We start from the raw sequence: 18,727 nt of genomic DNA on the forward strand, positions 1-18,727 counted from the left end.
ACAGCTGCATAATTAATTTTACTTTATTGCAGTCTAATTTTTAAAAATGTTATCCCAAATATGATGTACATGGTAATTCTCAGTTACTTCAAATACGCTTCACTCAACAATGGAAATGGCATGAAAGTGAGGGATACTTATTCATTTTTATGAAGATTATTACATAAAATGAGCATATGTGAAAAAATCAGAAGATACAGACACTGACAAGTTAATCAGTTTATATCTTTGCACATTATCGGTTGTGAAAAATCCCAAGATATAAAGCTTTTTTAATCATAGTATCTCTTAGAGAGGGTGTGGGCCTTGTACCTTGCACCAAAGCACACTTTCCTCATGGAAAAATTTCCCAACTGAGTCTTCCTCTTCTTTTTAAATTTTAGTTGATGTCAGTCACAGGATCAAAATGATCATGAGGCGTGTCCCTGTTAATGACCAGCTTTTCGGTTCTATGTAGAGTCGATGGGCCCACTTTCCACTCCAGGTCCCTCAATACTTGAAAATTCTGTGTCAATAAGCGGTTTCAGAAATTTCTCAACCTTGGTTAATCTTTGTTTCAGTTTCTGCTGCATGGACTCATACTCAGCCAAGATTCGGGCAAATCTTGTTTGCAGGAGGTCTACTGACCCCTCCATTCGAGTAACCTTCTCTTCAAGATCTTTAGGATCACTGCCAGCATTTGCAATGTTTAGATCCAGTAGACCATCTTTCATTAAAATCTGCTTCCCTTTCTCTTCCAGCATAGTTTTGGCATCTGGGTACTCAGTTAGAGCTTCCATGAGGTCATCTTTTGAGAGACAGAACAGGTCTGAGTAGCCAATACTTTTAATATTGGCCGTTCTTCGATTGCCGGCTTTGCTCCCTTTAATGTTAAGAATGCTGATCTCACCGAAGTAGCTGCCATCGCTCAATACCACAAACTGAGTGACTCCATCATCTGCCACCACAGCGAGTTTGCCTTCCTTGATAATGTACATCTCTCGTCCGATATCCCCTTTCTTGCAAATATAATCTCCAGGACTGTAGACTTGAGGTTGCAATTTCAAGACCAACTCCACCAACAGACCAGCTTCACAATCAGCAAAAATGCGTACCTTTTTTAATGTGTCTAAGTGAACGTTGATGGCAATTTCTGCTCTTAGTTTATCAGGTAGATACTTTAAGACTTCTTTCTCATCAACTGTTTTTTTGTTGGTCCACAGGTAGTCAAACCATTTAATAACCCTCTTTTCCATATCTTTGCTTACATTTCGAAAATGCATATATTGCTTGATAGCATCAATTCTTGCTTGAAATTCTGCTCTGGCTGCATTCATGTTGGAAATCATAGAACCTATGTTACCAACGATGGTAGCAAAAATTAACACTCCAATTAGGAAATCAACCACCACAAAGACATACTCAGAATCCCTCACGGGAGGGGGTGTTTCACCAATGGTAGTTAAAGTCAGTGTAGACCAGTAAAGGCTATATACGTATTTTCTAGCCAAACGGCCAAATTCAGGATCGTTAATATCAGGGTAGACCCATGTATCATTTCCAAATCCAATAGCTTTAGAAATAGAGTAGAACACACATGCATTCCAGTGGATAATGATGACGATATACATAACAAGGTTGGAAATCCTGAAGATGTTTGGATAGTTTGTCCTTGTTTCTGTTCTCTGGAAGAACTCAAACATACGAGAGAACCGTAACAACCTGTTTAATCTAATTTCTGGATAGTTCCACCCTAACTTAAAATACAGCAAATCAGTTGGTATCAGTGACAGAACATCAAGTTTAAATTGCAAGTTGGATTTATATTTATTTATGAGTTTAAGTTCTTCCTTTACCAGCAGTCCTTGTTCTAGGTAACCTAAAATAGAAAATAAAATCAATTCAGTGTTTCTCCTTTTTATGTCATTGTGAATTTTTGTGAATAACTGTCAATTAACTTTGTTGAGGTCAAAAGAAAAATTCATTTTCAATAAATATGCCTTTAACAATGTAATAAAATACAAATACCAATAAACCTATGGCTGTAGAAAATATTCTGCTGCAGAAATCAAAGGTAAAATTTTGGCCAGACAGCTCACATCTGTAATCCCAGTGCTTTGGGAGGCTGAGACCCAATATCATTTGAGCCTGGGAGTTCGAGGCTGCAGTGAGCCATGATAGCACCACTGCATTCCAGCCTGGGCAACAGCAAGACCCTGTCTCAAAAAAAAAAAAAAAAGAAAAAAAGAAAAATTTTGTAAGTGCAAAAGTGAGAGTGTACGAATCTCTCAAGGTCTATCATCTCCATCCAGGTAAAGCCATTCCTTTTATGAGTAGCATTCTTGTGATATTGTGAGATATATATATATATATTTGGTTCCTGGCACAAAACTCTTAAAACTCTTGTAATTTCCTAAGCAATATGGTTACTAAGTGCATTTTTTTTTTTTTTTTTTGAGTCACAGTCTTTCTGTCACCCAGGCTGGAGTGCAGTGGTGCAATCTCATCTTGCTGCAACCTCCGCCTCTGGCTTCAAGCAATTCTTCTGCCTCAGCCTCCTGAGTAGCTAGGACTGCAGGCGCGTGCCACCACGCCCAGCTAATTTTTGTATTTTTAGTAGAGATAGGGTTTCACCATATTGGCCAGGCTGGTCTCGATCTCCTGACCTCGTGATCCACTTGCCTTGGCCTCCCAAAGTGCTGGGATTACAGGCATGAGCCACTGAGCATGGCCCGAAGTCCATCTTTTGTTGCGGTATTTGGTTCTTGACCCTAGTTCCTGAAACAGAGCTCTTTATCCCTTGATATTTCCTGGGTGATAGAAATGTCTTTTGTTCTGGCCAGGTGCAGTGGCTCACACCTGTAATCCCAGCACTTTGGAAGGCTGAGGCAGGAGGATCCCTTGAGTGCAGGAGTTCGAGACCAGCTTAAGTCTCTATGATATTATTTGAAAGAAAAAAAGAAAGAAAGAGAGAGAGAGAGGGATGGAGGGACGGAGGGAGGGATAGAGGGAGGGAGGGAGGGAGGGAAAGAATGAAAGAAAGAAAGAAAGAAAGAAAGAAAGAAAGAAAGAAAGAAAGAAAGAAAGAAAGAAAGAAAGAGAGAAAGAAAGAAAGAAAGAAAGAAAGAAAGAAGAAAGAAAGAGAGAGAGAGAAAGAAAGAAAGAAAGAAAGAAAGAAAGAAAGAAAGAAAGAAAGAAAGAAAGAAAGAAAGAAAGAGAAAAAGAAAGAAAGAAAAAGAAAAGTGTCTTTTGTTCTAATGAAGCAGCTCTTGGTGAGGTCCAAGATGGGGCTGGTCACCAGAAAGAGTAAGTTATGTTTAGAAGCTTGGAACTTTTACCCCAATCTCCTTCATCCATGAAAGGGAGAAGAACTGGAGACTGAGTTAATAGTCCATCATGCCTCCATGATGAAGCCTCTATAAAAATCCCTGAACTATGGGGTTTGGAGAATTATCAGGTTGGTGAACACATCTACGAACTAGGAGGGTGCCACACCCCAGTTCCATGGGGACAAAAGCCCCTGTTCTCATTACTTTTCTCTACTTTGCCCTATGTATCTCTTCATCTGGCTCTTCATCTGTATTCATTATCATACCCTTTATCAATATAATAACGCAGTAAACATAAGTGTTTTCCTAAGGTCTGTAAGTTGTGCTAGCAAATTACTAGACCCACGAGGGAGCTGTGGGAACTCCAATTTATAGCTGGTCAGTCAGAAGCACAAGCCACAACCTGAGACTTACGATTGGCATCTGAAGTGGGGGATCATCTTGGGAGACTGAGCCCTTAACCTGTGGGGCCTATTTTAACTCCCGTTAAGTGTCTGAATTCAGTTAAATTTTAACCCAGCTGGTGTTACAGAATTGCTTGGTGTGTAGAGGAAACGCCATACACATATTGGTGACCAGAATTGTGTTGTATTGAGAGCGTAGTAACATAAAATGGGCTGTTGTTTTCTTTCCCCACCATACACAGTTCGTGGAAGGTTTCCTGAACATGCTAGCAATGTGCCTAATAGCCCATGACAGTGCCTTGTCAGAATCCCAGCCCTACCCTGGATGCTTGGGTACTTGCCCTGTGCTGTCTATTTTGCGTATTCTTGCCTTACCCCTTCAATGTGAAGCATAAGTGTCCTTTGAGGCTGCATTTTCATCTCTCATTCTTGCTCCCTTAGACACTTGGGATCTTCCCTCCTATGCTGTTACCATGGGCTTGTGTGTTTTAAACCCAGCATTTCAGCCCTCTGATACATTACACTAGGAAAGGGATTTGCTCCTTCTCCTAAACTGGCTACCAAAGCTACAAATATGACAGAGCAAGTGGAGCATTGTTCCAGGATACTAGTATTTAGAGAATGTTCAATTTTACATAATGATTCTTAAAAGGTTATAGTCTGTGTATAACGGTTACATTTGCATGTGGAGAGTGGTGTAGAAACAATTAGCTTCTACCTACTTAACAGAAATACTTCAGAAGCTATCCCCTCTGGTCAATAATATCTCACCATAAACCACAAAGCTGAGTTAAGTGCATTTTTCCTCCTTATAAAATTTTGAATATGGCTCTGCTGAGGACAATGACATTTTTTCCCATGACTCTTTAAATTATCTCCCTGTTAGGTAGCAATTACTCTTCGCCCTATAGCTGGCAGAATATTTCTGCTCTCTCTATTCCTCTCGCCTGGCACAAAACCAATGAACAAGATAATGGAGGAAAGCCACATCTACTTGTCAAAAAGTTGCCTGATAACTTCCTCTGAATCAGCTGGAGTCATCTAAGCCTGTGAGTTTATACATCGTGACTCTTGCTTTCACCTGTGCCCTGTGCCTTTTTCTCTGGAACAGATTTTTGTGAGTTTACTTTGAAAAATACTTGGATTAGGAAATGTCAAATTACAATGCTAGACATAAAAGCATGAAATTTTAAAATATTCAAAACTGAACATATTTACCTGTCCTTGTTCGTACAAACATATCGATTAAATAGACTATGTCTGATACGTAATCCAAAATGAGCCAATATTCTAGGTAATCAGATTGAAGTTCATCAAAACATGCTCTATAAAAAAAGAAACACTTGTATAAATAAAAAAGAAATGGGGCCCAATTTAAGTAAAAGTTCTGTTTGTATATTTTCTTTATCATGATGAGAAGCACAGCACACTCAGGCTAGGAGAGGTCCTTAGAGTCCTTTAATTAACCATGGCTTTCCCAAAACTTTCCCTGAGTGGTTGGATTTCGATCCTTACACTTCTGAATTCCAACATCCTTTCCATGATACTAGTCAGCTTAGTAAAAACATCCAATAAGAATAAGTGGGCTGAAGGGTACAAGTATACAGTAAGACAGAAGGAATAAATTCAATGTTTGATAGCAGACTATACTTAACAAAAATGTATTGAACTTGGGTGATGGACACTCTAAATACCCTGACTTAATCACTATATGCATTATATACAAGTAACAAAATTTCACATGTACCCCATAAATTTGTACAAAAAAATCTTTAAATAAATTAAAAAAATAAATGGCCCAAAACTAAAATCAAAATATGTTGGGTGAAACACATCGATCACCAGGTTCATATTGACTATCTGTACCCAAAATGCTTTAGGAAATTGTGCTTGGTCTTGGATGAGTGAGATGTTTACCATCTAAAAGACACTAAATCCTTGATCTTTTTCCACTATTGGCAACATTTTTTTCTCATAGGTCAAAGAAAATAGTTTCTCCTGATGTTCTAATTAAGTTATTATACAACCAAAATTTTAAAAGCCTTCCCCTCCAACAACAGACACTGGGGTCTATTGGAGAGTGGCGGGTGGGAAAAGGGAGAGAAGTAGAAAAAATAACTATTGGGTACTGGGCTGAATACCTGGGTGAGAAAATAATCTGTGCACCAAACCCCTGTGACACGAGTTTACCTATATAACAGCCTGCACATGTACCCCGAACCTAAAATAAAAGTTAAAAAAATTAAAAAATAAAAGTCTTCCCCTGACCCCTCCATGCATCCCAGTACTGCAGACCCAATTATATTGAGAACTGAAGCACCTCCTCCTGATCCCAGGAAAACACACTGAGAATAATCTAGCCTCTCTTTACCACCTGCAGTAGAGAAAGGAGGTGTGTCCTAAAGGGCTCTAAGTAAAATTGTTTAGTCAGTGAACTTGGAAACTACAAATGGGGTGAGATCCACCAAAAAAAAAAAAAAAATTATAGACACCTGGCAATAACCATTGTCCAGTTGTACATAACAGGTAATGTGATGCAAAACAGCCAGTTGTAATATGTGTTTCCTGAGGGATCAATAACCACAACTTCTTTCTTCTCCCTAGCAGCAATTAGAAATAAAGGGGATAGTTACCAAGATACAAGAACATTTTTATTTACCATATTATTTACCATATTTACCATATTTACCATATTACATCGTTATGCCCATCAACCACAATTAATGAAATGGAAGTAAGCTGGAGAAGCTCACTCTGCAGTGTGAAGATTAGCATGGCATAAGAGCACTAGTCATAAGAAAGTGGTTAGTGAGGGGTGGATAGATAACGAAATGACCAGTCTTTTTTTTTTTTTTTTTTTTTGAGAGGCCAGCTATCTTTTATTAAGCTAAATATTAAAGAGATTTGTAAAAATGTAAAACAATGCCACTCTTCTCATTAAGACCAATCTTATATTAAAGCATACATTAGATTTTTACTAAAGCCCTGGTTTCACTGCGATGCTGCAGTCAGTTATATACCTCAGCCACTGAGAGGGAATAGTGGCATAGACCTGGGGTCCCCAACCCCCGGGCTGTGGGCCGGTACTGGTCTGTGGTCTGTTAGGAAACCGGCGGGCCACACAGCAGGAGGTGAGCTGCAGGGCGAGGGAGCTTTACTGCCTGAGCTTGGCCTCCTATCAGATCAGCAGCGGCTTTAGAGTCTCATAGGAGCACAAACCTTATTGTGATCTGCGCGTGCAAGGGATCTAGGTTGCACACTCCTTATAAGAATGTAATTAAAATAAAAATTAAATTTTTATTTCAGTTTTTAAAATGATTGTAGGATCCTAGAAACCTAATCCTCCTTGGAACCTAAATATTTCTCAGCGATAAGTTATCTTCACCAACGCTTAGGGAAGAGAATTAACCCTAGCAGTGAAAATTCTTGAGAGAATTAAGAATAATGCTACCATTGCTAATTTCAGAGAAATTAGAAAAGGTTTTAATTCACATCTGATAATTTATGTTAAATGTTTATTTTTCAATGTTTAAAGACATTTAGTCTTTACACAGGGCTCTTTACTATAAAGTTTCTTTCTACTTTGTATTATGGAAAATCATCCCTGCATCTAAAACCCATCACAATCTCATTCTATTTCAATGCCACTAAAAGTGCTTACTCCTCTTCTTTCTTATCTTTGCTTTTCTCCTCTTTCTTTTTCTTCTCTTTGTCCTTTTTCTTCTTTTTCTTCTCTGGGTCATTTTTATTTTCGTTTTTATCATCTGACTTGCTGAAAATATTAAGCAAGTAGTATTAAAATACAGAAATGTTATGGGAAGAAAAATATGGGGTAATTCTTGCCAAAGTCTTACCTCTTCTTTTCTTTTTTCTTTTTCTTTTTTTCTTCTGGTTCCCTAAAGAAAAAATAATATATCTGTCACATAATCACAGTCTTCCACTCTTATTTGCTTTCTTTTTCATTGAGCAAAAATCTCAGCCTTGCATTCAAAGACCTGCTCCAGTGCTCAAAACCCATCTGGTCTCTTACTGGAGGTTTCTACTCCAAAAAGTGGGGGGGTGGGGCAGACAATTATCCAGATAATAAATGAAAACTTCTAAGCTAATAGATGTGGGAAATAGAAACAAATGGAGATGAATAAAGGCATAAAACCAAGGAGAAAAATTTAAGAAACAACAGCCCCCCAAGAGTGTTCTTCAAAAGTGTTAATGTATTAAAAATAATATTTAAAATTTAAGCTTCTTGACATCATTTACATTTATCCTTGAATAAAATCATTGAGAATTTTAAGAAAATGCCGTCAATTTTCTTTAGAGGGGATAACCCTGACTGAAGTCATTTTTCATGAGTAATCAACAAGCTGTCTAGTAATATGGTGGAATCTCAGTTATTGGAATAATTTACCAGATTTAAGGCCACCTTTTTCCACATACAATTTCTTCTTGAGTGGAGACTGTATAACTAGTGCCTCTTTCTATGATTAGCTTTCTCTATCAGCAGGGGAATAGATTCTGAAGTCAGACAGACCTAGGGTTATAGCAGGCTGCCATTGTCAGCTCAGATGTCTTAGGAAATTTCATTAGCCAGACATGAATGAACAGGCATCTCATTACCACTAGGACAGTCAGAGAAGGCTTTTAAAGGCAGGTAGGTCTAAAGCTAGGCCTCAAACTATGACTAAGAGTTGGAGTTGAGAAGAAGAGAGAGGATGTTAGAGCAGGAAAATTTCTAAGTGCAATGGACTTAATCTGGGTAAGAATGACCCAGCAGAAGTGGAAAGCCTCTGTTGAGAAGAAATGGAAGATAAGATTGACAAGTGAGGTGAAGCTTAACATCTAAGATGGTCATGTACAAACAGGGACAGAACAATAAAGTTGGATAAGGAAGAATTTACTGCTATGGGAGTACACTTCTGTGATTCAAGATATGACAGCCTAGCATGGATCCTGAAGGATGATGTCGACACACTACTCAGATGGCTCTTGGAAACCTGGAAAAAGGTAATGGCCCACACAAAATGAAATAAACATTAACACCATGGCAGATGGTGGAGGAAGGTATCAAAAGACTCAGAAAAGTGGCATCTTGAAGTGGATACACTGTTTGGAAGATAGCCTACCAGCTAATTATGTTCCCAAAGAGGGCTCAAAGGATGCAAAAGTGATGTGGAATGGGCTGGTGAGAGGGATATTAGCAGCTTTGAGAAGTTCAGTGGTACTATCCTCTGTAGGCCAGAGCTGATGGTGGGAAATGCTGTTACAGAACTGAGTTCTCTGAGAGCAATAGGGATAATAGGATCTAGAAATAACTGAGACTAATGGCTGTGCTTACCCATCAGAAGTAAGGTTGGTCCAGTAATTATAATGAGCATTAAGGTGGGGATGGTAACCAAGCGGCTTAACCCGTAGACAGCTATGGAGGAGGTTAATAGAATACAGTATTCCTAGATGGATGGGAAGCCTGTTAGCTAGTTAGGGTATTATTTAATGAATGTATACAACCAAAATGAATCAGGAATGAATAATTAGGAGGTTGAGGGCAACTTACTTCATCAAAAAAATCAGAATCCTAGTAGGGCATGGTGGCTTATGGCTATAATCCCAGCACTTTGGGAGGTTGAGGAGGGAGAATCACTCGAGCCCAGGAGTTCAAGACCAGCCTGGGCAACATAGCGAGACCCCATCTCAAAAAATAAATTGATTCATTACAATTTAAATTTAAAAAAATATCAGAATCCTTTGAACAGTTCCAGACCTAAGCCAGTACTTAGACCTAAAACCACTGACTAGAGGAGAAGCCACGACCCAGGAACAAAGACTCTGTAACAGTATGACAAATATATTCCAGTAACGATTTCCCTGGTCTTTCTCCTAAAGAACCTATGGCCATTACTTAAATCACTGTACTCTGGGGGAAAAAAGAATACTTAGATGCATTGAAGACCGTTTGGCACAGGATCCAAGCTGATGTTGACACCTAGGGATTGAAGCATCATCGTGGCCCCCTGTTAAGCTTGAGGGGCATATGATGGACTGGTAATAATAGATTCCTGGATGAGATATGACTTATGGTGTTTCCACTGGGTCCACAGACCCACTACTATGTGATCATTTCTCAGTTCCTAAATGTAAAAGTGAAATGTGTGTAATTCTTGAATATAAAAGTAGAATGTATATAAGTTCCTGAATATAAAAGAGAAATGTATATAATTGTATAAAATCATGCATGGAGGAGTGGTGGTCTCTCTTAATTTCGTCATGTAATTTATCATCTGACTCCCACAAAAACCAAATAGATCCTAGTGAATGGCAGAGAGACTACTGCAAAATCAACCAAGTAGTAGCCCCAATTGCAGCTGACATGTCCTACATGGAAAATAATACAGAGACCCAGTCTGTGATCATTTCTCCAGTTCCTAAATGTAAAAGTGAAATGTACATAATTCCTGAACACAAAAGGGAAATGTATATAATTGGTCATCGGCACAACTCCCACCCTACCCCACTAATTCCTTGGCTTGTGAGGAAAGAGGGGTAAGACCAAGGAGAAGCTCTTAAGCTGCTTCCCACCTTCTGGCCAAAAGCAACATTGCATCCTGGGGAGAAAAGGAAATGCCATCCTTAAAGACCTAATGCATGCAGGGGTGGTGATCCCTCTTCATTTCCCCACATAATTCATCATCTGACCCCTGCAAAAATCAAATGGATCCTAATGGACAGCAATAGACAACTGCAAAATCAACGAAGTAGTAGCCCCAACTGCAGCTGCTGTGTCATATGTGGAAAACAGTGCATTCACTTGATGTACACTGCATACCTAAGGTTCTGGGTCAGTCATTGTGAATGTCATTTTTCATTACTATCAGGAAAGAGGATCAGACATAGCTCATACTCACATGGGATGAAAAACTGTACACATCTACATTCTTTTCCAAGGCTATATTAACTCTCTTTCCTACTGTCATGACAGTCTTGAGGGACCTGGATCATGTGGACATTTCTCAGAGCGCCACATTAGTCCACTATATCTGTATCAATGGCATTCTGTTAATCAGACCCTGAAATAGTATTACCTAACCATGGGACATAAAATGAATGCCCATCATGAGATGGGTTCTGTCAGAAACAACAATTCATAAGGTATCAATCCGTCATATGATGAAGTAAGATATCTGGGATGAGCATGAATCAGAAGAAATAAGCAAGCTGCCCAGGCAGGTGGCTCAGTACCCTTCTTCTTTTTTTTTTTTTTTTTTTTTTTCCCAAGGAGTCTTGCTCTGTCACCCAGGCGGGAGTGTGGTGGCACAATCTCGGCTCTCGACAACCTCTGCCTCCCAGTTCAAGTGATTTCCCCTGCCTCAGCCTCCTGAGTAGCTGGGACTAAAGACGTGCACCACCATACCTGGTTAATTTTTGTATTTTTAGTAGAAATGGGGTTTCACCATGTAGGTTGGCCAGGCTGGTCTCGACTCCTGACCTTAGGTGATCTGCCTGCTTCGGTCTCCCAAAGTGCTGGGATTACAGGTGTGAGCCACCATGCCAGGCCTTCAGTACCCTTCTTTATGTCATTTTCCACGTTGGAAATTTCCATTCATTTTCCACTGTTATTTTCCACTCAGCACCTATTTATCAACCCCCACCTGTGGCCATATGTGGGGTTCTTTCGAAGGAGCTGATACAGCATGTTGCATAGATGGGTCAGTTTAGAATGTGGATGCAAGCCAAAATGGTCTATATCTGCACCACAGCCTCACTTAGAGGTGGTCTTGAAAGTGTGAGGTTAATTTCCCCAATGGCACAGCTTCAAGTAGTATACAGTCATCTAGTTTGTATGGAAAAAGAAATAGCCCAGGCTGGGTCCAATGGCTCATGCCTGTAATCCCAACACTTTAGGACGCTGAGGTGGGAGGATCACTTGATGCCAAGGAGTTAGAGACCAGCCTGGCCAACATGGCGAAACCCCACTAAAAATACAAAAATTAGCCAGGCGTGGTGGCGCATGCCTGTAATCCCAGCTACTTGGGAGGCTGAGGCAGGAGGATCACTTGACCCTGGGAGATGGAGGCTGCAGTGAGCCAAGATTGCACCACTACACTCCAGCATGGGCAACTGAGTAAGTACCTGTCTCAAAAAAAAAAGGGGGGGGGGGGAGAAATAGCCCAAAGTAAGAATATACAAGTGTACAAGGACTCATGGGCAGTCACAAATGCCTTGACTGGTTGGTCAGGGACCTGGATGGAAAACGATGGAAAGATCAGGGAAAATATTTCAGGAGAAGAGGCAGACTGAATGGACATATTATGAGCGTGAGCATAAAGTTTGAAAATCTTTGTTTTTGTTTGTTTTTTGCTCGTAGTGAACCTGCCTGTCACAGAGACCAATGCTATGACTCCAAAACAGTGCTTTCTCATGAGGAAAGTAATCAGTCAGTTGATGGCAAGTTAACTAAATTGGACTCCTGACACCATGGAAGGGGTATCAAATATATTGATAATAACTGACGTATATTATGACTATTCATTTGCTTTTTTGCCACAGGGCTTTGACCAGTGCCATTATTTAGGGGCATATGAAGCATGATCACTAATATGAAATATTGCTTAACATCACTTTGGACCAAGGACCCACTTTAAGGCAAAAAAAAAATGTGGCATTGGAACCTGAGTTTGGGATCCAGTGGTCCTATCATATGCTGCACACCTTTGTCAGCTACTGACATGATAGTTAAGGAGTGACCTTTTGAAACCACAGCTGAAGTGCTATCATGGAGTTTATACTCTAGGAAGAAAAGGTGCCTTCCTCTAGGATACTGTATATATGGTAAAACAGTGATCATTGTATGGTTCTCTATGCTTGTATAGAATGCATTGGTCTGGGAACTACGGGGTCTAAGTAGGGGTGACAAATGTAGGAAAGGTGTGTTTCTCATTCTTGCAACTTAAGGATCTACGGATCTAGAGGTCCTGGCTTCCAGAGGGGTGATGCATCTGCCAGGGAATGCCAGAGTTCCATTAAACATGAAGCTACAGCTACTCCCCAGCCACTTTGGGCCCCTCATGCCCAACAGGCAAGGAAGAGAGTCACCACACTGGCAAAAGTTATTGACCGTGATCATCAGAAGTAGGCAGTGCTGTATACAATGCAGGGAGGGGAGATGTTTTTGCACCTAGGTGGTCTTTTGGTATTTTCCAGCCCAGTTTTGGTGGTAAATGGGCAAGTACTGTAGCCATGACTCAAGAAGGGCATGGTGACCCAGGGCTCAAGTCCTTCAGGGATGAGTGTCTGTATTGTTCCACCAGCTAAGTCATCTAGACCTGCAGACATGCTGGCAAGGGTGAGAGGACCCTAGAATGAGTAGAAGTGGAGAGGGTGAAGAATTTCATTTGAGGCCTCAAAACCACCTGCAATTGCCAGAGACCTTAGTTTAATCCCGTTAACTTTACTCTTATAAGCTTTCTCAGGAAAAAATAACCAGGATCCTAGAGTAGGTATTCCCACATGGGGTGAATTTTCTATATAAACAAAATGGATCTGGGCAGCACACGGGTGGGCTGTACAGTGGCTATGCAGGTAGTACACAAAATTCAGGCACTCATTCCCCACTTGCCAAGAGTGTTGGTTGCTGTCAGCTCAGGTTTTCCTCTCCCTTGGCTGGCCTTGGCTGAAGGAAACCACCATGCTCCATCCAGATGGTTATGCTCCATCTTCTAGGGCCAACCTTTTTCCAATAACTGTGCATGGGCACAAAGGCCCAAGTCTATTACCTAAATAGGAACAACTCTAAAAGGTCATCCCTGCTCCAGGGATCCCCATAGAATCTCATTGTACATCAGCTCTATTCTCTGAAGTTCGACTTCTCCCTCTGCCCAATACTGACCCCCAACTCCCTTCCAGATATTGTTCCCAAGACCATTCCCAACAAACCTCTGCATACAAGCCTCCATCTCAGAAACTGTCTCCTGAGGAACTTGACCTAAAACACATTGGCTCAAACTAGAAAGGAGTAATATGTTTCACTTATTTTTGTCAGTCACTCTATTCACAAAGAAAGTCAACTGCATGAACACTATAGACATGATTTTTTCTACATGTATTCAAATAAATGAATGAATAAATACTACTTTTCAATAAAATGATAAGACTATCATTGCCATTGTATTAGATCATTTGATTAATAAATATTTCCTCTATAACAGATTCAGATATATTCCTACCTTTTTACTGGTTTTCTTTAAAACCAAAGCTTTGGTTTTCTATTGTAAATATACTTACTGATCCTTATTGCTGCTGTTGTTCACATTAAAAAGTGCAATGGCACCAGGCAGGTACTGCTCCCTGGGAAATGAAAAACATGCAGCGAAATCACAATAGTCACCATCTGTATAATGTCCATGGTAAGCAAATGGTCTGAAAAAACAAATTCCTTTCCATTTCTACTCATTACTAAAGACTATCTAGATGATATTTCAAAAACATATTATGAAGCATAAAGCATAAAAGTATATCCTGAGCCTCCATGAAGCATGACTTGCCAAATGCCAGTGTCTTGAACAAACATGGTGATATGTTTTGGCTGTGTCCCCACCCAAATCTCATCCTGAATTATAGCTCCCATAATCCCCACATGCCATGGGAGGGACCCAGTGGGAAGTAATTGAATCATAGGAGTGGGTGTTGCCCATGCCATTCTCATGCTAGTAAATAAGTCTCACAAGATCTGATGGTTTTATAAAGGGCAGTTCCCCTGCACATGCTGTCTTGCCTGCCACCATGTAAGACATGACTTTGCTCCTCCTTTGCCTTCTGCCATGATTGTGAGGCCTCACCAGCCATGTGGAACTGTGAGTCCATTAAGCCTCTTTTTCTTTATAAATTACCCAGTCTCGGGTATTTCTTCATAACAGTATGAAAATAGACTATAATACACATGGTTAGTAAATGCATATCAGTCAGTGTTCATACCAAGAATTAGCTTAAGTGAACCAACCTCAATGCCAGTAACTCCCAACAAGAGACCTAAGACTGTTAGGGAAAGTAAGATGAGGAGAAAAGATAAATAAAAACAATGGGAAAGCTGGAGGTAATCAATGGGAAGAAAAATAGGAAAAAGGAAAAAAAGGGGAGGAAAAAAGCAAAGAAAAGGTAATTATATAAAACAGGTGGAAACCCCAGCTCCATCACCAATACCACACCACACTGCTTCTGCAATCTCAAGTCTGGTATCTGAGGTTTTCACAACTTCTTTATTTCCTACTAAGGATATTTTTACTTTTCTCTTCTAGCACCTCTCTCCAGTGCTCTATTTCCTAAAAGTAAGACCAAATGGGATGGAGCATTTTAGAGAATAACAGCCAACCCTCTCACATGTACTTGTTTCAGGACCTGAAAGAAGGATCAGAGAGAAACAAGAAATCAGAAAGGACTGGGTTTCTTAAGGGACAGGCCCCAGTGGGTCTCAGGGAAAATGAAGCAAGAGTGTTTACAACTCGGAACACCACAGCCATAAATAATCATCGGGCAGTGGCAATATTTCCCAAGAGACGGTATGGGTAAGGAACAGAAGTAACTCCTCCTGAGATCCCACATCGTGTGTAGACAGCAGAGGCATTTGCCAAGCTTGCTCCGAAACAACAGTTTACAAACCCATTTATGCCTAGTGTTTGATTATTGGAATGCTAAGCATGTGGGAGTTATTTCTATCCTACTGCTCAAGGTCATCACCATGATCTGATTGCAAAAATTCAAAACATTGCAACCTTAGGCATAAATGGTTAAAAACAGGCACCAAGGGATGGATCATACTGCTCACCTCTGTGATGGTCCTCCCTTTCTGAGTGACTTATAACTAAAGGAACCCCTTGCATGAGGGTTTTCATTGTCTGATTCTTCAGATATAGAGGCACTGTCATCATCCTCAGAAAAGGAGCTACAGTCCAATAGGAGGCAGAGAGAGATGAGTTAATGTTTTCAACCACTGCGGACAAGCAACATTCCTCACTAGGGGGACAATTGCCTCGCCTCTTTTCCTTCTCTCTCAAACTAACACACATAACAATTTTTAGTTAGCATGAAGTTAGAACTATACAGAATACATAGAATTATATAAAATATATGCATAATTTCAGTAAAATGCATTTAACTAAGAAACTAGTTTCTAGGTTTTCCACATTCCTATTGTTTGATGCATTGGTTGATGTTAATATTTATCAAATAGCAAGTGTGATATCTGGGACTTACATCATATTATACCTTTGTGTGAGCTAGTTTTCTAACTAATGTTTCCTCCCACTAAAAGTAAATTCAACCACATTCATATACATTATATTCATTTATAGAGTAAGCACTTTAAATTATACTTTTAAATCATGTTGCTAGCATTTCATACTCTGAGTACTTTTCATATGTATCTATGGCAATGTCATCTCTTTAGATTCAAAATGTCACTTAAGGAAAAGCCCTGCCATTGACTAAAGAAATGTTTGGCATAGGTGCTTAATAGGTGCTTCCAAAAAAGTGACCACAATAATATCTATGTTCAGGCTGGGCATAGTGGCTCACGCCTGTAATCCCAACACTTTGGGAGGCCGAGGCAGGCAGATCACTTGAGGTCAGTAGTTCGAGACCAGCCTGGCCAATATGGCAAAACTCTGTCTCTACTAAAAATACAAAAAAAAAATTAGCCTGGTTTGGTGGTGCACACATGTAGTCCCAGATACCTGGGAGGCTGAGGCAGGAGAATCACTTGAACCCAGAAGGCAGAGGTTGCAGTGAGCTGAGATTGTGCCACTGTGTTCCAGCCTGGACAACAGAGTGAGACTCCATCTCAAAATAAATAAATAAATAAATAAATAAAATCTATGTTCATTTGTTAGACAAGTTGTGCAGTTCCAAAGTATAAATAAATTACCTAAATACATTACAAAGTTCAAGGTTACAAATTATAAAGCTAAATTGAAATTAAATCTAGTTAAATTAAAGAACTGTAGCTAATAATAAAAATGCATGGGAAAATGTTTGGATTTACCTGCATGCTCCATTTTCCATCCTTCGTATTTCCTTTTCAATATCTGGTACAATCACATTGGGCATGGTTACAAAAGACTGCTGTGTATTGATAATATTTTTCTTCATGGATAGTTTCATACCTGAGGAGAAAGAAGTCTTATTAGTGGAAAGGCTATTTTTATGTATTTACATATATAATCAAAAGTTTCACCCTATGTATTAGTCTGTCCTCATGCTGCTAATAAAGACATACCTGAGACTGGGTAATTTATAAAGGAAAGAGGTTTAATGGACTCATAGTTCCACATGGCTAGGGGGCGCCTCACAATCATGGTAGAAAGCAAAGGAGAAGCAAAGGCACATCTTACATGGCAGCTGGCAAGAGAGCTTGTGCAGGGGAACTCCCCTTTATAAAATCATCAGATCTCATGAGACTTATTCACTATCATGAGACTAGCATGGGAAAAACTCACTCCCATGATTTCACTGCCTCCCACTGAGTTCCTCCCATGACACATAGGGATTATGGGAGCTGCAGTTCAAGATGAAGTTTGGGTGGGTACACAGCCAAACCATATCAACCCCACCATTTTTCTAAGACTATATAATACCATCTGTTTGCAGTTTTACATTGCAGTTTTACATCTTTGAAACCAACAAGAACCAAGACACAACATACCAGAATCTCTGGGATGCATTCAAAGCAGTGTGTAGAGGGAAATTTATAGCACTAAATGCCCACAAGAGAAAGCAGGAAAGATCCAAAATTGACACCCTAACATCACAATTAAAAGAACTAGAAAAGCAAGAGCAAACACATTCAAAAGCTAGCAGAAGGCAAGAAATAACTAAAATCAGAGCAGAACTGAAGGAAATAGAGACACAAAAAACCCTTCAAAAAATAAATGAATCCAGGAGCTGGTTTTTTGAAAGGATCAACAAAATTGATAGACCGCTAGCAAGATTAATAAAGAAAAAAAAAGAGAAGAATCAAATAGATGCAATAAAAAATGATAAAGGGGATATCACCACCGATCCCACAGAAATAAAAACTACCATCAGAGAATATTACAAACACCTCTATGCAAATAAACTAGAAAATCTAGAAGAAATGGATAAATTCCTCAACACATACACCCTCCCAAGACTAAACCAGGAAGAAGTTGAATCTCTGAATAGACCAATAACAGGAGCTGAAATTGTGGCAATAATCAATAGCTTACCAACCAAAAAAAGTCCAGGACCAGATGGGTTCACAGCCGAATTCTACCAGAGGTACAAGGAGGAGCTGGTACCATTCCTTCTGAAACTATTCCAATCAATAGAAAAAGAGGGAATCCTCCCTAACTCATTTTATGAGGCCAGCATCATCCTGATACCAAAGCCTGGCAGAGACACAACAAAAAAAGAGAATTTTAGACCAATATCCTTGATGAACATTGATGCAAAAATCCTCAATAAGATACTGGCAAACAGAATCCAGCAGCATATCAAAAAGCTTATCCACCATGATCAAGTGGGCTTCATCCCTGGGATGCAAGGCTGGTTCAATATACGCAAATCAATAAATGTAATCCAGCATATAAACAGAACCAAAGACAAAAACCACATGATTATCTCAATAGATGCAGAAAAGGCCTTTGACAAAATTCAACAACCCTTCATGCTAAAAACTCTCAATAAATTAGGAATTGATGGGACGTATCTCAAAATAATAAGAGCTATTTATGACAAACCCACAGCCAATATCATACTGAATGGGCAAAAACTGGAAGCATTCCCTTTGAAAACTGGCACAAGACAGGGATGCCCTCTCTCGCCACTCCTATTCAACATAGTGTTGGAAGTTCTGGCCAGGGCAATTAGGCAGGAGAAGGAAATCAAGGGTATTCAATTAGGAAAAGAGGAAGTCAAATTGTCCCTGTTTGCAGATGACATGATAGTATATCTAGAAAACCCCATTGTCTCAGCCCAAAATCTCCTTAAGCTGATAAGCAACTTCAGCAAAGT

At 39.7% G+C, this 18,727-nt stretch overlaps 1 protein-coding gene across 1 annotated transcript; it reads right to left on the reverse strand.

The window, feature by feature from the left end:
• Positions 1–327: 327 nt before the first annotated feature.
• Positions 328–16,857, reverse strand: CNGA1 (cyclic nucleotide gated channel subunit alpha 1). The gene is made up of 8 exons (XM_009239938.4): positions 16,737–16,857; positions 15,522–15,638; positions 13,985–14,047; positions 7,567–7,608; positions 7,374–7,484; positions 6,205–6,312; positions 4,931–5,037; positions 328–1,858 (listed from the first exon to the last, which is right to left on the reverse strand). Exons 1-8 carry the CDS (start codon positions 16,853–16,855, stop codon positions 450–452), a joined length of 2,076 nt encoding a protein of 691 aa, XP_009238213.4. The 5' UTR covers positions 16,856–16,857; the 3' UTR covers positions 328–449.
• Positions 16,858–18,727: the final 1,870 nt, after the last annotated feature.

This window comes from Pongo abelii, chromosome 3 (assembly GCF_028885655.2).
Source record: "Pongo abelii isolate AG06213 chromosome 3, NHGRI_mPonAbe1-v2.0_pri, whole genome shotgun sequence".
In the NCBI taxonomy this organism is placed as follows: Eukaryota; Metazoa; Chordata; class Mammalia; order Primates; family Hominidae; genus Pongo; species Pongo abelii.